At 52.8% G+C, this 24,070-nt stretch overlaps 10 protein-coding genes across 10 annotated transcripts; 3 read left to right on the top strand and 7 right to left on the bottom strand.

The window, feature by feature from the left end:
- Nucleotides 1–11: 11 nt before the first annotated feature.
- A1O3_08009 (uncharacterized protein) lies at nucleotides 12–3,371 on the bottom strand (the record flags this gene model as incomplete). Its single annotated transcript, XM_007738110.1, has 1 exon — nucleotides 12–3,371. The coding sequence occupies one exon, from the start codon at nucleotides 3,369–3,371 to the stop codon at nucleotides 12–14; it is 3,360 nt and encodes a 1,119-aa protein (XP_007736300.1).
- Nucleotides 3,372–4,963: 1,592 nt separating this feature from the next.
- On the bottom strand, nucleotides 4,964–7,624 carry A1O3_08010 (uncharacterized protein; the record flags this gene model as incomplete). The annotated part of the gene is made up of 1 exon (XM_007738111.1): nucleotides 4,964–7,624. The coding sequence occupies one exon, from the start codon at nucleotides 7,622–7,624 to the stop codon at nucleotides 4,964–4,966; it is 2,661 nt and encodes an 886-aa protein (XP_007736301.1).
- Nucleotides 7,625–9,019: 1,395 nt separating this feature from the next.
- On the bottom strand, nucleotides 9,020–11,407 carry A1O3_08011 (uncharacterized protein; the record flags this gene model as incomplete). Its single annotated transcript, XM_007738112.1, has 1 exon — nucleotides 9,020–11,407. The coding sequence occupies one exon, from the start codon at nucleotides 11,405–11,407 to the stop codon at nucleotides 9,020–9,022; it is 2,388 nt and encodes a 795-aa protein (XP_007736302.1).
- Nucleotides 11,408–12,499: 1,092 nt separating this feature from the next.
- A1O3_08012 (homoserine kinase) lies at nucleotides 12,500–13,781 on the top strand (the record flags this gene model as incomplete). The annotated part of the gene is made up of 2 exons (XM_007738113.1): nucleotides 12,500–13,276; nucleotides 13,395–13,781. 2 exons carry the CDS (start codon nucleotides 12,500–12,502, stop codon nucleotides 13,779–13,781), a joined length of 1,164 nt encoding a protein of 387 aa, XP_007736303.1.
- Nucleotides 13,782–14,161: 380 nt separating this feature from the next.
- Nucleotides 14,162–15,210, bottom strand: A1O3_08013 (actin, gamma; the record flags this gene model as incomplete). Its single annotated transcript, XM_007738114.1, has 2 exons — nucleotides 14,162–14,392; nucleotides 14,443–15,210. 2 exons carry the CDS (start codon nucleotides 15,208–15,210, stop codon nucleotides 14,162–14,164), a joined length of 999 nt encoding a protein of 332 aa, XP_007736304.1.
- Nucleotides 15,211–17,411: 2,201 nt separating this feature from the next.
- On the top strand, nucleotides 17,412–18,035 carry A1O3_08014 (uncharacterized protein; the record flags this gene model as incomplete). Its single annotated transcript, XM_007738115.1, has 1 exon — nucleotides 17,412–18,035. One exon carries the CDS (start codon nucleotides 17,412–17,414, stop codon nucleotides 18,033–18,035), a length of 624 nt encoding a protein of 207 aa, XP_007736305.1.
- Nucleotides 18,036–18,621: 586 nt separating this feature from the next.
- On the bottom strand, nucleotides 18,622–19,220 carry A1O3_08015 (uncharacterized protein; the record flags this gene model as incomplete). Its single annotated transcript, XM_007738116.1, has 2 exons — nucleotides 18,622–19,044; nucleotides 19,128–19,220. The coding sequence occupies 2 exons, from the start codon at nucleotides 19,218–19,220 to the stop codon at nucleotides 18,622–18,624; spliced, it is 516 nt and encodes a 171-aa protein (XP_007736306.1).
- A 699-nt stretch (nucleotides 19,221–19,919) lies between these two features.
- Nucleotides 19,920–20,413, bottom strand: A1O3_08016 (uncharacterized protein; the record flags this gene model as incomplete). The annotated part of the gene is made up of 3 exons (XM_007738117.1): nucleotides 19,920–20,053; nucleotides 20,109–20,322; nucleotides 20,375–20,413. The coding sequence occupies 3 exons, from the start codon at nucleotides 20,411–20,413 to the stop codon at nucleotides 19,920–19,922; spliced, it is 387 nt and encodes a 128-aa protein (XP_007736307.1).
- A 424-nt stretch (nucleotides 20,414–20,837) lies between these two features.
- On the top strand, nucleotides 20,838–21,731 carry A1O3_08017 (20S proteasome subunit alpha 6; the record flags this gene model as incomplete). Its single annotated transcript, XM_007738118.1, has 3 exons — nucleotides 20,838–20,875; nucleotides 20,929–21,040; nucleotides 21,093–21,731. 3 exons carry the CDS (start codon nucleotides 20,838–20,840, stop codon nucleotides 21,729–21,731), a joined length of 789 nt encoding a protein of 262 aa, XP_007736308.1.
- Nucleotides 21,732–21,908: 177 nt separating this feature from the next.
- On the bottom strand, nucleotides 21,909–22,719 carry A1O3_08018 (uncharacterized protein; the record flags this gene model as incomplete). The annotated part of the gene is made up of 2 exons (XM_007738119.1): nucleotides 21,909–22,599; nucleotides 22,661–22,719. The coding sequence occupies 2 exons, from the start codon at nucleotides 22,717–22,719 to the stop codon at nucleotides 21,909–21,911; spliced, it is 750 nt and encodes a 249-aa protein (XP_007736309.1).
- Between the last annotated feature and the right edge of the window lie 1,351 nt (nucleotides 22,720–24,070).

Here is a 24,070-nt window from a genome sequence, read left to right on the forward strand (position 1 = left end):
CCAGCACGGCTTCAGTCCTCGGGCATCTGAAACACCCTCTGGCCGGCATCTCCTAGCTTTTCATCCAAGTAGTCCAACGACGTCGGATTATCCCCTGTCGGAGTCTTATCAAGCTGCACATGCTGCAGTAGCTGCGCCATTGAGTCCCCACAGGCCGTCGTCGCAAGGTTTCCGTTTTCTCCTCCAGCTGCCTCATCTTGCCACGGGACGCCTTGTGAAAGACAATAATTGCGAAACAAGTACTTTTCCATCCTTGCAACCTGCACGTTCCACTTGTCGTCCAGCGTTCGGATTACGGCTGACACATCATGATCGGTGAACGATGCCGTTGACGACTGGGAATTGCTGTGTCGATGTCGATGTCCGTGTCCGTGTCCGTGTCCGTGTCCATGTCGATGCGCTTTACCGGTCAACGCCCCGGTGAGGGTCTTTTTGATAGTCGCGCCACTTTTGGAAGATTTGGGGCTTTCGACGTGTTCCATCGTCTCAAATTCTCGATGCACCTTCTCCAAAGATTTGGCTCGGTCATGGTCCATAGTCGGCATGTAAAGCAGGGAGTGGTTCCTCTCCAGTGCGTCCACCAGCGCGGTAAAGCTCTGTAGATTGATGTCGTTGTGATCGCAATGAATCTCCAATAGCGTGTCGTTCTTCTCGAGGACCTCCGCCAATGTGTTTGCACCCTGCAATCCTAGGCCCTGATACTCAATCCGGAGTATTCTCAGTGTTTTGTTGGTTTCCAAGCCCCGCAACGCGAGGTTGAGTCCGATTCCAAACCGAGTCGCATCTAGGTGCACATGCTCCCCGCTGATGTCGAACTCCTGCAGTGTCTGGTTGGTGGCAAACATCTCCTTCAGCGCCTCGCACGTCTCTACACTGGCATCGTACGGCAATGAAGCACCAGAGATATCTAGGCTGCGCAAAGTAGTGTTGGCCGTCAGGGCCTTGATCATTTCTCGAAAATGGCTCTCCTTGTCAAAGTCCATCATCCGCATGCTCAACGATGTCGGCCCGAAGCTCTGGGCAATGGTCTTGAACAGCGCCGTGTTCCCTGACTTCAGCCGATTCTCGTTGGCACTCACATGCATCACCCGCGGCTGCCCGTCTGGCCGTACCATAGATTGAAAGAAGGTTGCAAGATCGCGTCCAGTGAGGCCACATTGGTTGACATGGACCTCTCGGAGGATATCGGATTTCGGGCTAGCAAGATACATTGAGATCGATTCCACTGTCTGTTCGTTGAGAGTCGTCTGAGACAGGTGAAGCGCTTCAAGTTTCCAGGAAAATAACGCATCGGGGGCCACCAGTGGTTCCGGACCGGCCGTCTTCTGGACCCGGGTGAGATTCAATCGCCGAATTCGCGTGAAAGCACCAATGACTCGTTGGAACAGTTCGGGACTGAACCGGCCCTGCGCCCCAGATATGTCCACGACCTCTACTGTACTCTCTTGCACGGCGAGAGCAGACAGAATGACATCAATGTCGTGCACTGACAGGCCGCATTCGCCGATTTCAAGGGCGCGAAGATGGCATTTCCGCTCGGAAGCAGCATCGACCAGGTAGTTTAGGTCGGAATCCGCCAGCCGCAGTCCAGTGAGCACGATCCAATCGACATTAGTCAGGGATTTCTTGCACAACGGTGCCAGTGCCTCGAGAATGCCACAGTCTATAGGCTGTTCGTCCTCTGCCAGCACCCTCTGAGGGAGAGTGTAAGAAAAGTCGAGCCGTCTTAGTCTACGACTCTTCAGTGCCAATGCTCGGATCTCCTGCCCTAGAACGTGTAAGTCCTGGTGGCCAGCTATATTTGTTGGGTTTCCAGATCGTGTGAATAATCCGTCCGTGTCTGAGCTGAAGGCGTCGTATAAGTGCCGGAGTGGGCTCAGATCAATCCGCGCAAACGATATCGAAGTGAACGACTCGTTGTAGCGAAGGGCTCGAAACACGGCGAGAAGTTCCAACGATGAATATGGGACCCCGGTCGAGGAGGGAAGGAGTTGAAAGCGAGGGGCATCCTCGCAATGGTAATCCACCGAATAGCAGATCCGCGAAGTATTCACATCATAACCTGCACAATATGCAATGAGTGTACGATCGAAGCAGTCATGATCTTCCTTGGGAAAATCCGGAGGATCCATCTGATCTTCGAGCTCTCCGGGAACATCGAAGGCAAAGGGGACTCTAAGCCATTCGGGTCGCAGATACTCAGAGGCGTATCGCAGCCAAAGCGCAATCTCTCCGGCGGCAAAGGAAGCAAGCTGAGCGGTGTATGGTTTGCCCATAGGCGGTTTGAACACCAGCTGGAAGGCGTCTTCTTCTGCCAGGACCTTTACCGAACTCAGTCCGACAATGGCGAAAGAGGTCATTGCCTCGATCTCAGTGAGGGAGGTGCTTGATGACCGCGTCGAACTGCGTTGTAAAGGCACCAAATGAACTTTGTAAAGACCAATGACAAGGTAGTAAATTCCGGAACCAAACCTAGTCAGGTCTTCACTGGATGCTCTGCCTACAGATCTGTTCGCCGACCGCTGCACAACCTTGAAGACGTGAAAATGTTGGGGATCATAGTCCCTCTCCCGTTCAAGAACTCGAGCAAGGTGCTCCAAGGTTGAATCCGGTATTTGCTGGGACAGCAGAGACCTTGCCTGACGGGCAGCCATACGGATGGCAACGGTCCATAAATGTGCTTCTCGAAACTCAGCCAGTTGCAACTGCATCACGGACGCCCTTCTCGTTCGTTCGTCGAGGTAAGCGACTTCAACAGTAACGAAAGGCCGACTGTCATCGATCTTGTATACGGCGATGACTTGGTCGAGAGGGATGCCCGAAGTGATATCCGAATACGCCACCATCTGGAGCTCCGAGTACGAGCCGACCGAGGATGTGCGCGGAGTGTGCCCCTTGCCAACACTGGTAGGAATGCTGGGGAACATCTCAACAGCTTTGGACTGGCTTCTGAAGCGGACCAGGTGTGATTCGGTCAAAACCATGAACTGGGTCCGCTTCCTGAAGACGTTGGTGCCTGCAGCTTGAACCTCGCCATACTGCAGCACCCGATCGCCCAAGAGTCCCCTGATATTCATTTCACCGTCTTCGTAAAGGGATGAGGCTTTGGAGTCCGATCTGGTCAAGGCGGCCTTCTCATCTTCATCGAGGGAGTGTAATGACCGTAGAGATCCGAAGACAGAAGTCCGACTGCCCTTCTGCAAAGTCTTAGGGCGGGCCTTGGGGCTCGGCTGATCCAAGGAGATGGGACTGGCAAGATGCGAATCGCTCGAAAGTTTTGCTGTCGGACTCCCGGGTATTTGTATGGGCGGAATTGCGTCCATCTTCTGGCGGAAAATGCTGAGGCTTTTCCTCCTGCGTTTGTCGGCCATGTCGGCGACGATGACATCTGACACCACGATGACTTTAATAGACTCTCACGGCCCAAAAAGTCGCACGACGCAGACGTTTCTGGATCTGTCCGGGGTCGAGAGGCTCCTTCTTGGTTTGGGACCAGTCATGTCCGCCCCGTACCTCAGCACTCGTAGACCACCACTCTACCCGGCATTGTTCCCAGCTCTTATGCCCGTTTTTCTTTTACCAGATGCAGTTGGAAGCCGGGACTTCACTGGATGTAGGGGCAGGTGCGGCATGAAACCGGGTTCTTCTCAAGAAGGCAGACCGTGGCGGAGAGGTCTCGGAGGCTGTGCTTCGTGTCTGGAACTTGGTGATGCTCGGTGAACAATGTATTGAAGTGACCAAGGCCAAGCAAGGAAACAATAGGACACCGCAGAAGCCGGAGAGCCTTAACAGGTAGGACAGAGCACAGGCTGGAGGGTGGGCATAAAGCTGCGGGATGAGCGAAGGGTGGAGGAACGAAAAGAGAGCTGTAGTGAGGTACTACGTAACCTCCGCAGGTGCAGATCCATGTACGGATACAGAGTACTCCGTAGGTAGTCTTTCTCCCGCCGGGGCCATTTAATTCGTGATTGATGGGAGGGAGAGTTGTATTGACTTCTGCCGGCGGTGGAACTCGTCAGAGGATGGCAGTGGGCGAGGTCTCCGTTCTCCAGGGCGGCGCCGCTTCACTATGCTGCTTGACTGGTTCTCTTTCGAAGCCTAAACCGGCTTCTCAGCTGCTCCCTCCCCCCCATGCAGGCCATGCAGGGCTCCCCGATCAGCAACGCCCGCGGATGATGCTGAGACACTTGCTGCGAGCGAGTCAAGTCGTTGCGACCTACTCTACGATTGGCAGAGACTTGCAGACGCAATCTCGATTCTCTTCAAAGACTGTACGGGTTACTGTGTGCTTCGATTGCCGAACCACGCCGCAGTGGCAACTCAACGTCCTTGCTCTGTTCTATTCATCCATCGCTTACTCCATACTTGTTCTTCAGTATTGCACGGGTACATGATCTTCGCGGAGGAGTAACACTGCACAATATCGAGGGCGATCTGCCTGGCGTCAGCAATATGCATACGGGAAGTAGGCATCTTGCAGTCCTTAGCCCTGTCCCTCCGTCGCCCCGCGCACTGACATATGTACGGATACTCTGTATGGGTACTTTACCAATGGCTGGACGACGATAGGGAAGCAGACCAGTTCCACGCGTTTAGGCTCAAACCAAATCCACTGGCCTCTGCAAGTGTGGCACCACCCTCTCAGAACCCCCTCACTGTTTTCAGGAACAAGAAATAATAACAAGAGTTGATGAAACATGTCTCTGGTCGGTCACCCAGTCTGTCTTTGGGATTGTCTTCTCAGACAGATAAATGATCTTGTTGTGCACCGGAGTCTCACCCTCAAACCAAGGTCTCGGAACAGCTCACGGGAAGGGCCCCTTTCATATATTTTGGGAATCGCGGCCCGAGATCTCTGCTGATTGTGACGGCGCTTCTGAGTAAGATTAATGGCTATGCGACGGTCGCACAAGATCCCGTGCGACGGGGGTAATATACATGATCTCAGGCAAGTGAGGGAACCTCAATCTTTCTCTCCAGCCATGCGGTTGCCATACAGAACGACTCTATCCCGCTGGGCGTCAAGCTCGTCTAACTTCCGTCGCCAGTCTGCTCCTTTCTGGCTCATGGAGACCAATTGCTGGATGTAGTAGCTGACAGCTTCGTCTTCACCCTGAGGTGCCTCCAGCACCGCTTTCCGACGGTTTTTACACAGCACGTAATTTCGATGTCCGGACACTTCGGCGAAGGGTGTCAATGTATACTGAACTTCCCAGCTGTCATCCTGCTTCAAGTTTTGAGGTCGGCTGACGGGAAGCCCGTTCACAATGTTGCGGATGTTCAATTTCCAAGCCAGGATGGGTTTCTGACTGGCTGGCTCTGGCGCTGATTCGGAAGGCTTAGCCTGCTCTTTTTTCGGTTCAGACTTGTCGGTGATGGAAAGGTCAACGCCCATGAGACTTTGCGAAAAGCCAACATCGGCCGCATTCGACCCACGGGTTGATCCAATACCTTCTCCTCCTGTTGATGCGGATGTTGGAGTGTCCCCTGCCTCTAGTTGATCTGCGGACTTTGCAGACGCTGCCTCCGTCTCCGGCGAGTCATCATGCTCCTCCTCCTCGGGCGCAGCGTCCTCCCACTCGTCATCTGGAGGAATCTGTGTTTGGCGCGATTTAGAGTGAAAGATCCGCTGCTCGTAGGCTTCGATCTCCTCTTTCTTTTTACTCTGGATGTCAGCGATCTCTCCCTCAGAAACCGGTTCTGCGAAAATGTACATATGAGGCGCCTGAACTGGCGTGGCCTCTCTCGCCTCGAAATGGAACCTCAGAGACTGGTCGGGGAATCGCGCCGTCGCTTGATCGAAGATATCGGTGAGAAGCTTGAAGCTCAGCCGAAATTCTCGGTTGCCCAATGTTTGGTCGGTCTGACCGTGCAAAGCCAGGTCCAGCTCGGGGAGTGGTATGTACTGAAAGCCGAACAAGCGTTCCGTGTTATGATAAGCGACAAAGATTCCGTCCATCCGACCCATTCGAACTTGAAGCGAGTACTTGAGGAAGGCTGAACGCATCATATCATAATATTCCCGTTCAAATGACTCCCAGGTGCCAAATCTCTCTTTGATTTGATAGCCAGCGCCTGTTTCGTGCTTATGGACCATCATACGGACCGCCGCCACTGCCCGCGTTTTGAGATCAAACATGCCCGTACCAGGAAGCCGGGGATCGTGCGCGTCAAGTTGGGAGCGCAGAAGAAACTTCCCAAGCTCGCTATAGTGGTATGCTTCAGGTTCGGTCGAATGCATTTGGGTGTCTTTCTGCGCATCGTGCGTCTTTCGATATCGTTCGTAGTCATCCTTATCCAAAGTCAGGAGCTTCTCCATGGATCGACCGAGGCTCATTAAGATGTTTGCTGAGTCAAACTCCTTGTCCGCGTCAACAGCATATACGCCATCTTTGTATCGGAGGAAAATGGCCGTTGGTCCTCTCTGAATTTTAGTGAAAGAAGTTCCCTCGTCTTTAAACCCCCGAGTTAGATTGTTTGTGTTTAACTCACGCCACGCCGAAAGGAGAAAGTGGAAATGAGCCAAAACACCTGACATGCTTGAAGTAGAACCAATATAGCGCTTTTTATGTTTCGAAGCCACGTCTCGCAGATGGGAATCCTCAGAGGATGTGATATACCTGTTTAGGGCGTCATAATTGAACTCGGACACGGGCATAATGTTACCCAGGTAAGGATCAAAGTTCCATACTCTCGAGCGTGGATCTTGTAGTTGATAGATACCAGGGTTAAAAAGGACGCGCGATAAGTCATGGCTTAAGGTAGGCACTTTTGAACGTTCAACTTCCACTGGTATCAACGCGAAATTATCAAGTCGTGCGACTTCTAGGTGCGCCTGATCCAGCGTCGCAATCCTTTCTTTTTCGGCAGATTTGGGTCTACTCAAAATTCTTTCTTCTGCACCAGTGACCATCTGTCCCAACGATGTTTCTCGGGGAGATAGCGGAAGGCCTTTGCTGCTTCGTCGACGGATTTTGAGGATGGGGAGGGGTCGTTCGACCCTAGGAGCGCCCTTTCGACGACCCGGTTTTGCCTTGACCGGACTGGCTTCGGGTTCTTGAACCACAGAATCATTGAGAATACCCAGACCTCTCAAGATATTCTTCGTCCCATCGTCGATGACATCCGTCTTCCCACGCGGGGTCAGGGATATGAGGCGACTGAGATCAGAGTTCAATGTATGGAAGGGTTTCCCAGCGTATGAGTCTTGGAGGATAGGTATTGTCCGGCGGAGTGCCCGCGATTTAGGCTTGAAACTTCCCAGTACTTGTTCAAGGGTCAGTCCTGCGACCGTTGGCGCATTTTCCGGTACGAGGGTTTGGGCGTGCTCCTGCAGCAGGGGCAGAAAATCGGTCAGAGCCTTGATTTTGTTTTTCTGCTCGCCAGTCAATGTGCTACTGGTAGCTGGGGGCAGCTCTCGTTTAACAGACTTCCGAGCTCGGGATGGACGCTTCCCATTTGCGGGACTTCGGCCGGGTCGCGATGCATTTCGAACGGCGCCGGAGGAGAGATATCGCGAATCAAGAGGGATGGCAGGTTTTCGTGGAATTGGCGTGATCGCCCGTGTGCTGTGCTTGAGTCGACATAACAGACATATGGGCTGCTTGACGGAAAAGGGTAGCATGGGAGGACAACCTCCGGAGACACCCCTTAAAGAACGGAAACGGCGGCTCGTGATATAATAACAAATATGCCTTTGTTCAAGTAGAGGAGAACGGAAAGGAAAGACTGCGATGAAAAGAAGATGGGAGATTGCCAGACACCAGGCTGCGGGCGAGAACTTCCCAAGTTCAAGTTCCGCAATGCCTTCATTTTCTTTGCCGAGGCGGGCTTGGCATCAGCGGAGCCAGCCTTGCCGGGGCGTAGTTTACTCGTACTACATACTATTACCAGAACTTCATACTAGGAGTCTAAAACGTGCTTCATTTCCTTCCTGCAGCTCTCCTATATTGCTTGTAGGCGATATCACCGCCTGGGCAGCCCGCGATTGGAAAGGCTGCGGCGCCAACCTCCTCTTCAAATGTGCAATTTGCATATCTTTGCAGTACCTCCGCTCCGGGTGACCAGCGAAGTCCAGCCAACAATCTTCAGCAGGCTCTTCGTTCGACCAAACCTGGATGATCGCAAGGGCAGAGTAATACTATCGATGTGGAAAAGTTCGCTACATTGGCCCCGTTCAGTCTGTCAACGATTTTCATGACTTCTACTCCCAGTGCAGTACCGGCATTGGCTCCTTCAGCCACGGGACCTTGGGAATATCAACCCCGCGAGGATGCATTGCAACCACCGTCCGCTCTTCCTCTTAGGGTACCCTCACGGAGCTGGATCATGTACATGTCGCCATCTGCTTCACTGGCCGCTTGTTGCCCACGGAGGCCCTACAGTTGCGCCAACGTGCATTAAGCATGACTGTGGTTGACGAACTGTAGCGATCTTTCGCGCCCTTCTGATGTAGAAGGCCGTAAGACACGCATCAGAACCGAGATCGCGTCTTGTCTAACGGAGCTGCAGAACTTGAATCTCTAGGTTAAAGCTTGTCTCTGCCAAAGTAGCATAGAAGGCCTGCGTATGGTTTCGACGTCGTTCTTTGGAAGCTAATAAACCAGGCACTCGAAAGGTTCGAGGCCAATGCCCCGGATGGGAGTGATGAGGACGGTTTTATTGGCGCCCATTCTTGACAATAAATGGCCGCTTGTCGACGCCAAGGTGCGTTGGAGGTGGTAGGAAGCGTGGATAAATTCGACGGCCCTTGTACTGGGGCGCAGAATGGGTTCTGGGCGGTGATCAGCAAAAGGCACGAAGCGCTCCTTTATGCCCTGCGATTGCTTATCCTCAATGTCCACGAGATTGCGGGTCAGATTGCTGGAGGAATAACCCTCCGATGAGCGAACTGATAGATGTGCGTGAGCATTTCAGCTCATGTTGAACAAGAGACTTCTGCAGTCCACAGGGGAGTTGTTGAGCGAATGCATTGCATCTTGTCCTATATGCGCAGGTTCGTATTCTGCCATGTCACAGGCTAAGAAGAGTTCCAGGAATCCAGGTTCTTTAGGACACAACCTTCACCGCCTTGTTGTCGGCCAGCAAGCCTTCCAATCCTGAACACCGTCTCGCCTTCAGCTTCCAAGATCTTCTTCACTTCTCCGGAAGCGACACTGGAAACAACAAGCACCATGCCGATGCCATTGTTGAAGGTCCGGCTCATCTCTTCATTACTAACATTGCCGGCTTTTTGGAGCCATTTGAACACGGCAGGGCGGTCCCAGGTGGACACATCAATCTCGGCGGCCAGGTGGTTTGGCAACATTCGCGGTACATTCTCGGTCAGGCCGCCACCTGTGATGTGTGCCATCCCTTTGATAAAGTCTCGTTTGACCGCCTGTAACAAGGAGACGACATAGATACGTGTCGGAGTTAGGAGAGATCGACCGACGGTTGTTTCCGAGTTCCAAGGTGCCATATCTGAGAAAGCGAGATGCATCTTTTCGGTAATGCGCCTGACCAGCGAGAAGCCATTCGAGTGAATACCACTTGAAGCCAGGCCGAAGAGCACGTCGCCTTCAACCATGCTCTCCATGTCGGGCAACACTCTTTTGCCAGTTGCAGTATCAACAGCTCCTATCGCGGCGCCGACGGCATCGTACTCGGTTCCACTAAGAAGACCTGGCATTTCCGCTGTTTCACCTCCGACGAGTGCACAATTGGCAAGCTTGCATCCTTCGCAGACGCCACGAATGAAATCACTGGCAATGTCGACATCCAGAATGCTGCAAGTGTAGCAATCAAGAAACATCAGTGGCTCGGCACCTTGCACAACGAGATCGTTGACGTTCATGGCTACCAGGTCAATGCCGACTGTGTCGTGAACGTTCATTGCATGGGCGATCTTGAGCTTGGTGCCAACCCCATCAATCGCACCAATTAACATGGGTGATTTCTCGTGGTAGCCGGCTCTTGTCAAGTCAAATCCACCACCAAAGCCGCCGATGATGGAGTCAGCGCCAGGTCGCGAGGTTGCTTTCACAGCTGGCTTGATCCGGGCGACTAGATCATTTCCTGCATCGATGGACACACCGGCCGACGCATACGTCATTGCAGCTTCTTCGTGGACTTCTCCTTGGGCTTTTCTCTTGAACGCCCGATGGGCGATATCATTTCTGAAGTGCATTCCATCGAACTTAATCGTGGCCATGCCCTTGTAGGCTTTGGCTACCGCTTCTTCCAAGGTCGCTGCCGTTGCTGTTGAAGCGATCACACGGCCTCCTGTCGACACGACCTGCTTTCCGTCTCTGCCAGTCCCGGCATGGAATACCAGCACGTCTTCCGGGGGTGTGTGCAATGTGATAGGCCTGTTCTTCGCGTACGTGCCAGGGTAGCCTTCAGCGCAGGCAACCACAGTGGCAGAAAACTTGGGTTCGATCTTCAAGTCAACACCATCTAACCAGTGCTCGGTACAGGCCTGCATGACTTTGGCGAGGTCTGTCTCGTCGCTCAAAAGCGGCAGCAAAGTCTGGGTCTCGGGGTCGCCTCCTCTGACATTGTATTCCAGCACTTTCGGTCCGTTCTTGGTGATCATCAGCCCAGTGAAGAGCATGCCAACAAACGGCATGCCCTCGCGCCGCATGCAGTCAATGGTAGGTTGGACAATTTCTCTGTCAATCTGTGCGATCAGCTCTTTCGAAGCGACTCTTGTAGGTGCATAGCAGCCCATGCCTCCAGTGTTTGGGCCTTGATCTCCATCCAGAGCACGTTTGTGGTCCTGAGCAGGCGGTAGCGACCTTATCGTGTAGCCATCACTGAAGGTAAGGACACTCAACTCCTCGCCTTCAAGAAACTCTTCAATCACTACTTGTGAGCCGGCAGATCCAAACTCGCGAGCAACCATGATCTGCTTCAAAGCATCATGTGCCTCTTTCTTGGTGGTGGGAATGATGACGCCTTTTCCAGCAGCCAATCCATCCGCTTTGATAACGACGTCATGGTTGACAGAGTCGAGATAGTCTCGAGCCGACTCGTAGTCTGTGAAGTTTCGGAAGGCTGCTGTTGGGATGCCGTGTCTTCGCATAAAGTCTTTCGAAAAGGCCTTGGATCCTTCCATCCGCGCAGCGCCTTTGCTGGGGCCGAAGCAGCGAATGCCGACCGCCCGAAAGAAGCCTTCAATGCCGTCTACCAGTGGTGCTTCCGGGCCGACTACCACCAAGTTCAGCCCATGCTTCCTCGCATATGAAACCAGTTCTGTGAAATCATCGGCCGCGATCTTCACGTTAATGACTTTGTCAGATTCCGTTCCTCCATTGCCAGGTGCGATGTGGACGACATCGACGGACGGCGACCTGGCCAATTTCCAGGCGAGCGCATGTTCGCGCCCGCCGGAGCCAATGACTAGTATGCGTAGCCTTTCCGTCATGGCTGCGAGCAGCAACTGTACGGTCCGAGTCTGGAGCTGCGAGAAGTCAGTTCAGGGACTCCTGACCGTCTGAGTCTTGAAAGCCTGCCACCAAGCAAAGAATAAACGCCGCGACAGAAGGTAATGTAAAACCAACGGGCCCTGCAAGCCGCGTCTGAGCAAACGACGCGCCGCGGTCTGGCAAAGATCCTCAACGCTTCTCACTGCTGGTTGGCAAGACAGACAGGGGTGAGGAAGAACAACTCCGGCGTAACGTTGGTCAAACTTACGTTAGAAAAGCGAATGGAAATGGATCATCCACGGCAGAAGGCGACGAACCCCGGGATTTCACTGTCCAACATCAGGGGCCGACATCAAAAGTTTTCATTCATCCAGCATGGAAAATCTAGAAGCTGGTACAATTTGATGCCAAGGCTGATAAAAATCTTTGCTCACTCCGATTGGTTGCTGAGAATTGGCGGCTTTACGGTGGAACACTGCGTATAGAGTGACATGCAAACATTCTGGCGTACATGTGAATGATATATGCTGGCACTGTGGCTGGGACTTCGTTGTAATAAGTAGATGCGCAGCCTTTTTAACACCTACCTAGGTTGCATGCTACAGCATAATCGGTCAATGGGAACACATCGCAGTTTAAGATAGAAAAGCCATCCAGGATAATTATACTTATCCGTATACATCACGTGATGTCTGGCTCACTGCGCCCTGCGATTGGCTAGCCGACGACAGCGAGGATTTTCGATTCACCGAAGGGAATCTACTTCGACCGCAAGCTTGTGCTGTGAGTCAATACAAGATCGTACTCTAGTTGCTTTGCACCAGAGATAAATCCAACCATACACGGACGATCTGGGGAAAAGATCAGCAAGTCTTCGACTGACTACCATCATCTACTCCCACAACGATCGAGAATCAACTCGCCGTATCAACGCACCAACCTCAGTCTTCCCTGGCCCTTCTGGGGCCCCAGTTTCTAACCATGTATCTCATAAGTCAGTGCTACCTTATGTTCCAAAATGCTTTAGGTGCAGTCCCCCCGAAGCTAACTTGACTAGAGGTGCCATGCTCATCCGCCAATATTGGTAAGTCATGATCTACGCCAGTTGTGGGCATCAGCTCCTACCAGACAGTCTGCGCAACTTCGGTCTTCAGCTGCAGCTTGTATCTCAAACTTATGTGTCTCCATCATATGCAGGCCCGGGCTTCGACGTGATCGGGCTCGCGCTCTCAATGTACCTTGAGCTACGCGTGAGCATCGATCGCACCCAACCTTCCGACCCATCTATCCCTCTCAACTGTACGGTGTCGTACACGGGCGTGGGCGCGGAAGAAATCGACCTGCACCCGGGCAACAACCTATTGACACGGACGGCATTGTACGTTCTGCGCTGCCACGACCAGCACGACTTCCCGGCCCAGACCCACGTGCACATCCACAATCCGATCCCGCTGGGTCGAGGCTTGGGCTCGTCGGGCGCCGCGGTGGTCGCCGGAGTCTTGCTAGGTAACGTGGTCGGGAATCTGAAGCTGTCGAAACCGCGCCTGCTTGATTTCTGCCTCATGGTCGAGCGGCACCCGGACAACGTCGCCGCGGCCCTGTACGGCGGGTTCGTGGGTACGTACCTCAACGAGCTCGACCCCCTCGACATGGCGCGCAAGGAAGTGCCGCTCTCAGAGGTCCTCCCTCAGCCCGCCGGCGGGATTGATACGGGACTCACCCCGCCAATCCCTCCAGAGAACATCGGCCACTACCGAAGGTTCAACTGGGCCAAGGAGATCAAGGCTCTGGCCATCATCCCCAACTTCGAAGTCAGCACTGCGAAGGCCAGAGAGGTATTACCCAAGAACTATTCACGGCAGGATATGGTAAGGCACTGTGCTTTCATTTTCTACAAACCCCCAAAAACATAGGAAGAGATGCCATCTCTTGTTCGGCAGCCAACGCGCAACATTCACTAACCTTTCTTGCCCCGGGTTGGAACAGATCTTCAACCTGCAACGCCTTGCACTCTTGACCACCGTCCTCTCCGACTCTCCACCTGATCCGGAGCTCATCTACAGCGCGATGCAAGACAAAATCCACCAACCCTACCGCAAAACACTGATCCCCGCCTTGCCCGCCATTTTATCCTCAATGTCGCCGAAGACGCACAAAGGCCTTCTGGGAATATGTCTCTCGGGCGCTGGTCCGACGATATTGGCCCTGGCCACCGAGAACTTCGACGCCATTGCTCGTGTGATTGTCCAGAAATTCAACGACGAAGGCATCAGCTGTGAGTGGAAGATTCTAGAGCCTGCCGAGGACGGTGCAACAGTCGAGGAAGTCTCGGGTGATGTACCGACATATGTACAAGGTGTTAAGCAGAGGTGAACGATTTGTACAGATATCTCCTTACAGAGCCGGTCTCGCTCCGCTCAGCAGTCACACCAGGATAAGGACAAAAAAAAAAACCTAAACTTGCTAGAATTGCATTCTAGACCCTATTGGAATGGTGCTGCTCCTTGAAGATGTCATTTTTTTCTCGATACATACTTCAGTTGGTCTGAATCCCCTACGGCGTATCAGACTTGTCCGTGCCAGTGTTAGCTCCCAATAACTTTTGGCCTTTCACTACCCACTTCGCCTTCCACAGTTCTATGCTCCGCTTGCCCCTAGGTTTCATTCATGATCTTAACGTCGTTCACTGCTGCCTCTAGAATATTGCTGCGTTTCAATTGAGTATCAAACATTCCAGAATGTTTGAAAGGAGTTTAGAAGCACTTGCGGTGGACAATTGAAGGACCGCTCTCGTCGTACTCCTGCTTGGAGATCCACATTTGCTGGAAGGTAGAAAGAGATGCCAGGATGGATCCACCGATCCAGACCGAGTATTTGCGCTCAGGTGGAGCAATGATCTTGACCTTCATGGAGGATGGGGCGAGAGCAGTAATTTCCTTCTGCATCCGGTCGGAGATACCTGGGTACATAGTAGTACCACCAGACTGCAAGGATGTCAGATTCGAACAGAAGCAAAGGGATCGGCCTAACTTACCATGACAATGTTGCCATACAAGTCCTTTCGAACATCGACGTCGCATTTCATGATGGAGTTGAAGGTGGTAACATGAATACCGCCCGACTCGAGACCGAGGACACTGGGCTGGAAGAGAGCCTCGGGAGCTCGGAATCGTTCGTTACCAATGGTGATAACTTGACCGTCGGGAAGTTCATAGGACTTCTCCAAGGTCGAGCTTTGAGAGGCCGTCTGGATTTCCTGCTCAAAGTCGAGTGCGACGTAGCAGAGCTTTTCTTTGATGTCTCGAACAATTTCCCGCTCAGCGGTGGTTGAGAAAGTGTAACCACGCTCGGCCAAGATCTTCATCAGATAATCGGTCAGATCACGACCGGCCATGTCCACTCGGGAGATGGCGTGGGGAAGCGCGAAACCCTCGTAGATGGGGACAACGTGAGTGACACCATCACCAGAGTCAAGCACGATACCAGTGGTACGACCGGAGGCATACAGCGAGAGCACGGCCTGGATGGAGACGTAGAAGGCGGGGGCGTTGAAGGTCTCGAAGACAATCTGAGTCATCTTCTCTCGGTTGGATTTGGGGTTGATAGGAGCCTCAGTCAACAGGACCGGGTGCTCCTCAGGAGCGACACGCAGTTCATTGTAGAAGGTGTGATGCCAAATCTTCTCCATATCGTCCCAGTTCGTGACAACACCGTGCTCGATAGGATATCTGAGGGTCAAGATACCACGCTTGGACTGGGCCTCGTCTCCAACATAGGAGTCTTTCTGGCCCATACCAATCATGATACCATGGTGGCGAGGTCGGCCGACGATAGATGCTATCGAGTTATCAGCATTTTAACCCGAGGGCGCAGGCGTTGCATCGCGGGCCGAACTTACGGAATACTGCTCGTGGCGCATCATCACCGGCAAAGCCAGCTTTGCACATACCAGAGCTAGCAAGGTTATTGTCAGCACCATGTTGGTCATGTCACTATAGTTCCTGCTCTTCCGACATCCCGCCCATCGCTCACTCGTGCCTGGATGCCGAGTTGAACGACGAGGCGGGGACTGATAAGCAGGGTAAGGGGAGGCGCTTACCCATTGTCAATGACGAGCGCGGCAACTTCTTCTGTAGAGAGGAAGACACATCAGCATTGATCCAGATAATGACCTCGACTTTGAGAAGCCGGTGGACTTTGGATCGGGTGCAGCTTACCTTCCATTGTGGCGGATTAGACTAGGTCGAGATGAGGGGGGATGGACAGAGCAAGCTGAATAGTAAGGTTCGAGAGACTCGAGATACGGGTGGCAGATAGAACCTCGGGCACGACGAGGCAGGGGAGTGGATAGGTGAGAAAGGATGAAGATGGAGACGAAGCTGGAATGTTGCGAGAAAGAGGGTGAGGTGGTTGATTTGAAGAGCAGGCGGTAGGCGGTGGGCGGTGCCGTGGGCGAGGGAAGCTGCGCCAAGACCCGGCGCTCGAGCTTCGCCTTCATCTTCACCCAACGATTAATTAACTGATACGGAGGAGGCGTAGTCTTCCGTACTACGTTAGCACTGCTGGGGTACCACTTTTAGTTAGGCAACCCCCTACTACTGCTTAGTTGGACTCTGTTGGTGCTGTCTGACGTACCGGCAAGTCCGGATTATCTACTAGGTACTCGTACCTTGGGGACTAGGTACCTTGCTTACTTAGGTGCCTAATTAATAGGTGATTGTGGCTGTCGGCCGACATTGAAGCACATCGATATTCAGCGCCTGCCACGCAGCATTCGCAGAATGTGAGCCAAAAGGTTAACAGGCAAGAACGCTCTTCCCGATGATAGGTTGCTATGTGACGGATACCGGCCAGAAATAGTGCTCCGCGGTTGGGTGGCGGCAAGGGCCACGCAATGCTCTGTCCTCATGTGAGCCTTCATCACCACAGCTGGGAAATCTAGGCAGCTACCATTAGCAAGCCACCTTATGTGACAATGTGAAATTTGCGAGATATCAGAATTTCGGGTGTTTAAGGCAGACATCTCATCAGCTCGTCGGGTGCAGCGCACGCTGACTGATACCTTCAGGCACAAGGTACTTTTATATCCCGTCCATGCTAGGTGACTTGTTCTAGACTCCACCGCGAGCAGTGTACGGAGTATCCGTACTGTATTGAAAGACAGTATGGGTACTCGGTACTCCATACTATATGGGTCAGATCTGCATTCCAGCCTCTACGGAGTTACTGCCCCCCTGCCGTGCTATACTGAGTTCATTCCATTCCTCAGACAAGCCTAGAAATATCTGGGTCTACCAGTCCAGACAAATGGAGCTCGCGTCTAGGGGGTCACCCCAGCCCACCTGTCGACTAACACCGGTGTGCGTTGCCTTAGCCTTGAAATGCGGTGTGTTTGGTAGGTGCCTGGTAGGTGCCTGGTAGGTATCCGTACTCTGTAAGTACCAGCCACAATGATGGGGTACCCAGTGCTGAATGGGCGTAGTCAGAACGACTAGGCGGCCCCATCACCAAACGTCTTTTGAAAAGACTCACCGCCACCGACTGCCATTTGTGTTATTACGCGTTCTCGCGGCACCACGACCTAATCCGACTGCAACTTCGGGATATGAGAAGAGGTTACCTTGGATGACCATGTCTTTACTTGGTCTCTAAGGATCCATGATCCAAGCATGCTGCTCTGTCAAGCAACATCACCTACGCTCGGACCTTGAGGGTTGGTGCCACCAATCATCACTTGGAAACGTGGAGAACGTCAAGGTAGGTACTGGAAGATGTTAGTACCTGTACTTCGCATCCCTCCCACAGCCAAGACTCAGCCTTAACCTCTCAGCCTTAACCTCGCCCCAGGCCCGTCACTGGCACTCCAGATCAATTGCAATTCAAAATACTCATAAACAAATGTGCTCTTGAATAAAGGCTCATCTATTTCATACGTTGACCTCCGACGTTGACTCCATAGCGATAAGAGCGTACACAGGACATCTAAGAAAAAAATCTGTTGACATGGATCCAACACTGAATTCACTTCTCAAATGGGGTATTGAAAACTCCGAACCTTCAGCTAGCGCACAGGACCAACCGGCCAGAGAACCCAGAGGGTTATCGGCTGATGCTCTGCGCGCGTTGATGGGCGGTCCCAGCGACGCCGACCTGATGCGTGAAGCCATAGCTATCGTCCAGTCTTCGGACCCCGAAGTCACGCACGATGCCAAAATGATCGCCTTCGACAACTTCGAGCAGCTGATCGAAAACCTGGACAACGCCAACAACATGGAGCCGCTCGGACTGTGGACGCCACTTCTGTCGCAACTCGACAGCCCAGTGGCGGACTTGCGACGCATGGCGGCCTGGTGCCTCGGCACCGCGGTTCAAAACAACGAGAAAGCACAGGAACGACTCCTAGGCCTCAATGGCATAGAGAAGCTGTGCAGAATGGCTCTCGGCGACGAGGACAAGGCTACGCGAAGAAAGGCCGTCTACGCCCTGAGCTCTGGGGTCCGGAACTATCAGCCGGCCATGAATGAGGCCGTCAAGCGATTACCCAAGGATATCGTCGGGCCCGACCAGGTGTCCGCGGCGGATATGGATGTCATTGACGCAATCATGGGAAAACTGAGAGAGAGGTAGCGGCAGCGACAGCGACAGCGATCCAAGACAAGAAAGGCAGTTACCTGCCACGCGGATTATTGGACAGCGCCTGGCAAGACAAATCCACAATCACCCGACTTTTCCAACGAGGTGGCGTCGAAAACAGAGGGTAGATCCCTGGAGGCGAAATATATTCAAAAGGATTCGAGAAGGCACCAGCTCCCAAGGGAGGACTCGTCATTTTAGGCTGGCGCCTGGACTGGCAATGAATGACCAGGACAAAAAATGCCACAAGCACAGACTCCCGGTCTGATGTACCTTCGGAGAGGTTTCTGAGGCTAAACATTAAGAAGTAATCCAGAGTCCAGCGATAAAAGAGTAGAAAGGCTGGAGCGGCACTTCAGATAATATGATACCATTGCCCGCTTGACTTATACACTTGATAATGCTTTGCCTTAAACCCAATGGCCCTAGCCGTGCCGACGCCGCCTCCACCGCAACGCGGCTGTTCATTTCCATTGCTCGTGGCGCACTGCCAGCCGTAGTGGTCTATCCGCGTCCAAGAGCCTTGGGAGTCATGGCCAACACCCACCAACACCCGTCACCTAGACTTTTGGGATCCCGCTCACAGCTGCAAGTTATAGGTGTAGTCGTCCTCCATGTTCTGGCTGACCCACAAGATGACGGAGCTCAGCATGACGAGGCCGTTTGCCACGACGTTAGCCACGCCCATGTAGACCGTCCGGAGGGCATAGTCCTTGAATAGATATTTGAGCACCATGACAGTGACGCTTCCAGCCAGCCCACCCGCCATGAGTGCAAACCCCAGGAAAAGAACGGTGCGCGCTTTCCAGGCGACGCCGTTCCCGCTGTACGAGAAGCTGTCGGCCGACAAGCGCGACTTCTCGATACTGTTAATCACCAGCATCCCAAGCGCCGAGCAGATGACGGGGATCCAGTCGACAAAAGTGATGTGCACAATCGAGCCGTTCAAGGGAGATTTGGAGAAGACGCTCGCGTCGATGAAGAAGAAGAAGCCGAGAGAGAACTAGAAACAGATCAAGATTCGTCAGTCAAGGCGTCACTTCAAGAAATTGGCCAGCGGGGGAATAGATGGTGCTTGTTGCATACAAAAGCTCCCGCAAGGTAGACGCCTGCGGTCCGGGTGTTGGCGCTGTTGAGCCACGCCGGCTTCGGGAAGCGGAATAGTCGGTCCGTCGACATGTTGATACAAATGCGTGCGCTCGATAGAATGATTAAGATAGTGTATGAAATGAACGTAGTTGTGACCGTGTGCAGTTCAAGGTAGTGGAATGTCGTCCTGCAATTGTGAAGTTAGTAGGCGCAGTGTGTCACAAAAGGCCCTTGTAAATGTGGCTGGTGATGGTGGCACCGGAGCTTCGGGACACAATCCCGACATGCATGACAGCTGCTTCGGTACCACCTGACAGGCACTCTCGTTCTCTTGATTCAACACAAAATACTACAGGATTCCATAGGTAGGTACGTATGATAGAATGGCACTCCGCTCCCAAGCTGAATCTTGAACTTTTTCGTATATGTACGGACAGCAGCGAAAGTGGAATAGGCGACGCCCTCTAAAGGGACCTCTACGACACTCGACCTAGCACGGGCAAAGTCTTAATGAACTCAGGTGCACAAGTCTCTGAGCCAAGCAGGAATAGTATCAGGTGGTCGATATCTTGATGACAAGGGCGGCGATGCAATCTTCCATCGCAGATTAGGTTCGGACATGGGGATATGTGTAGAGTGTCGTTCATGCAATCGGCCAGAACGAATAGGTAAAATCTTGTCCACGGTAGTCTCGCCCAATTTTTCCAGTTCACCCCCCTAGACCAAGTAAACATCAAGCAGATCATTGCGCCTCCACATGCATATAAGTTCAGTCATTCTTGCTTGAGGCTAGAAGTCCTGCTCCTCCTTGAAAAACTGGGAAAAGCTGATGATAGTCCCGTATATCAGCAAACCTCCGATAATTGACATGACCATGGCTGGGACTTGGATAAGTGCACAGTGTGCTAGGAGGACTGGAAGGGCTGTTGTATGATGCTGTCAGCATAGTGTCTCGAAAGTCCAGACCGGAAAACGCACCAATGCCCATCACAACCAGGAACCCCGTAACAAATCGGCCCAGGTCCAGCCATGCACTTGAATTGCTCTCAATGAAATCATCTGGATTGGCACATCTTCCAGCTATCCAGTTGGGTAGCGGCGCTACCACATAGGTTGCGACAACGATGAGCGTGAGGAAGTTATGGAATAACGCAGCCGAGAGGATGACGAGGAGGAATCCTATCGCAAGGACCTGTGCGCGAGTCAATACCCATGATAGTCGATGGATTCGCAGGTCATCGTACAAAAGAAAGAGCAATTATTGTCTTAAGACCGGCCGTCATGACTGAGGCTTGATGCGAGCTGGATCGAGCAACCTGGTGCCTGTTCTGAAAACGTGCGCGACACAGACTGGAGGGCCTTGAGACACCAGGGGAGGTGGGAGAATGATACCGCAACGGGAGCTTGACAGGTTTGCTATGCCAGAAAGATAATATAGAAAGCCTTGAATAATGAGTTGACCATAATAAAATGTGGTCGTCTTGCCCTGACGATGATGTGAAGTGGCATTGTGGCTGGGGGTTAATCGCAGTCTGGCGTGGAGAAGAAGCTCCGATCTGGGACATCGCGCCTAACTAGAAGTTGCGCGTCTACCATTGCCTGGCTCTGTGCGATTTTGCCATAGAGGCCATCTGCAACCCGCAATCTCTCTCTCAGTTACCATCGAACCACCCCTCGCTCTCCTGTATCAATCAGTACGCCGGCACTATGTTCAGAAATAACTACGACAACGACTCTGTCACCTTGTGAGGCTGTTTCCCTAGACACCGTCCTTGTGTGGTATGCTAACACTCCGCAGTTCCCCCCAAGGCCGGATCTTTCAAGTCGAATATGCTCAGGAGGCCGTGAAACAAGGTTCGGTCGTTGTCGGGGTTGTGAGTAAGAAGCATGTCGTCCTGACTGCTGTCAAGGTTGGTACATGAGCTCGCTGTTCGTGGGGCAAATCATGCTCACATTACTCAGAGGAACGCAGAAGAACTATCCTCATACCAGAAAAAGATTGTCGGCGTCGATGATCACCTCGGAGTTGCGCTTGCAGGGCTCGCCTCTGATGCCCGCGTTCTTTCGAACTTCATGAAGCAACAATCACTGTCCTCCAAAATGACCTATGGTCGACCCATACCAGTGGAACGGATTGTTAATATGATTGGTGACCGCGCTCAGTCGAACACTCAGCACTACGGTAAAAGACCATATGGCGTCGGGCTGTTAGTTGCAGGTGTCGATGACCTGGGACCACATCTGTTCGAGTTCTCGCCGTCCGGTCTTACGCAAGAGATGCTGGCTTGTGCCATTGGGGCCCGAAGTCAGATGGCTCGCACATATCTAGAAAGACACTTGGAAGAGTTTGCAGATTCCAGTCGGGACGAATTGATCAAGCATGCATTGCTAGCGTTGAAGGAGAGTCTGGCACAAGACAAAGAGTTGACTGTCGACAACACCAGTTTGGCGATCATAGGCGTGGGCGAGAAGAATGGCAGAAAGAAGCTGGAAAACTTCAAGTTGTATGATGGTCAGGACATTGCACCTCTTCTGGAGGCGAACGTGGAATCTACACTGGCAGATGATGCGGATGGTGAAGCTATGGAGACGGATTTGTAGTGAGTTGGGACCGGTATGCATATCGCACGGCGTTTGGAGCGCAAAGGCTGCCTGAATGGCGTGGTCAAGACGTTCCGTGGTCAGGGCATTGATGAAGCTAGATATCCTGCTTCAATGATGCCGTCCTCTTCTTTCTTTTCTGTTTCTCTAGGCTTCGTTCTCTGTTGCTGTGCTGCTCTATTTGGACCAATCCAGTTTAAATCTGCCGGGGGCTAGCTTATACTGCCTCAGAGCCTCAACAACTTCATCTGCGCTTTTAACCTCGACCAGGATATTGGCCGCCCCCTCACCAACAAAGCCTTCTCTGATGCTATTTTTGACCCAGTCTAGAAGGCCAGTCCAGTAGCCGTTGACATTGACCAGAACAATCGGGATCATGTGGATTCCCAGCTGATTCCAGGTAACCATCTCCATGACCTCCTCCAGAGTGCCATAGCCACCAGCCAGAGCAACAAAGCCTGAGCCCGGACCTCCAGCCTCCACACATTGAGCCATCATGCGCTTGCGGGTGTGCATGTCCGGGACGATGGTTGTAGCCCCGAATTCGTTGGCCGGTACAATCTTGCTGTCGGGATCTTCATTGCTGTCGATACGCTGCAGCTCCTCGGGTGACATTGTCCGTTCTACTTTGCTGGAGTTGGTTCCATGTCGAATCGAGCTGTCGACCTCTGTACGGATCAAGGCACGAGGAATAATACCTCGCACAGAGCTGGGGCCAGAGAGCGACACCAAGGTTTTGGCTACCTCGCCCATGATGCCCATGGTTCCTCCGCCGTAGACAAGCTTGTAGCCTGCTCCATGAAGGGATTTGGCGAGAATCTGCGCGGATTCTAAATGCACCGGGTCTTTCCCAGGCGAAGAGCCACAACTGACGAGGCGTTAGTGCTGTTTCGACAGATATTGCTGGGGCTTGTGTTCCCTGGACGCACAAGACACAAACCACAGGCGATTTGTCCTCTGACGCGGAGCCTCCTTGCACAGCAGCCATATCGGAGGCAGCAACTGAGATGTCAATGATTATAGCAGAGAATGGGACGTGCCAAATTGGAGAAATGGGAGAGATCAAGTTAATTCTGTTATAACTAGGTATCTTGAAAATTGCTGAGGCGGCAAAGTCGGTGAAGTCCTTGGAACAATGACAGCAGGCCCATGCAAGCAATCTACGGCTCCAAACGAGAGAAACAGACTATATCTGGCCAGCAGGTCCGATCACTGGTTCCAATGGCCATACCTCGCTGACATTTTGGGTGATACAGCGACTGCGAGCCCGAGAACCACAACGTGTCGTGCGCGGGTTCAATGCCGAGTCAATATGACGTCGCAGCGACTCAAGAGCAGCACGCAGATGGCCGTACCAGCAAGAATCCGTAGGTAGCTGATGAATCGCCTGGTCATAGATTCATGCAAGTGTCAAATAACAACATTAAATACCAACTTGATGATTCTTCGAGGTCTGTACCTTGTTATCGGACAGTCACGAGAAGATAAGAAGCGTGTACGGAGGAGTCTGCCTGCGCTGCGCCAGGCCAGCGGAAAAGAAAAGGCTTCTTTGTGTATCTCTTTTTTCGGTCTGCTCTGCCGCCTCGGATGTGGCTGCTACTTCCTAGAAGCTAGAAGCTGCACTGATACTAAATTCTAATTATATACCCAATATTCTCCACGCTTCCTGACCCGGCCAAAGCTCGCATGGTTTCGAGCACAAACTGGCACCCCGCGCCTTGGAGCGAGAGCCTCTGGTGCCTCTTCTGTGCTGGATGACGCACTAGGCTCCTCAGGCCTGAGCCCACCACTGCCACTCGCTCTGCTCGCATCAGTCTTCACCCTCCTTCGGGCGTTTCTTCTCGGTTCAACCTCACCGCACTACCTCGGATTCCAACGCTGAATTCTCCTCCAGGCCCTCGCGGAGCTCCCGGCCTCGCTTGGGCCGCTCGTGTTGAAACCTTCTTTCCTCCAGCCATGGCCTTCCGGGGACAGCAAGATAAGACCCAACAGGGCAGAACTGGGCCAATAATACCGCGGGTGGCTTCCAGCCCTTTCCGGCTCTTTTTCTCCCATCCCGCCCTGGGTCCCATTGGAGTCTACTACGACTACCCGCTCCCATCTTACGTGCTTGATTCTGGCAGCTAGTCGATTTGCGGTAGAAATCCGTGCCACCCTTGAGTCCTCCCCTCCGCCCTCGGCATCAAAATGTGTCTGTGCTCCAATGGTCTGGCACTTTATGAGCGGGAGCTGAAAAAAGTACCCCGCTGCTCTCGCAGGGCTGCCCACTCCATCGGAGGCTCTACTGGTATTCGTGCAGCATGGCTGACTGAACCTGGTGGCGCAACGCTGACCTTAGC

The sequence above is a fragment of the Capronia epimyces genome (assembly GCF_000585565.1).
Source record: "Capronia epimyces CBS 606.96 chromosome Unknown aczIQ-supercont1.7, whole genome shotgun sequence".
Classification (NCBI taxonomy): Eukaryota; Fungi; Ascomycota; class Eurotiomycetes; order Chaetothyriales; family Herpotrichiellaceae; genus Capronia; species Capronia epimyces.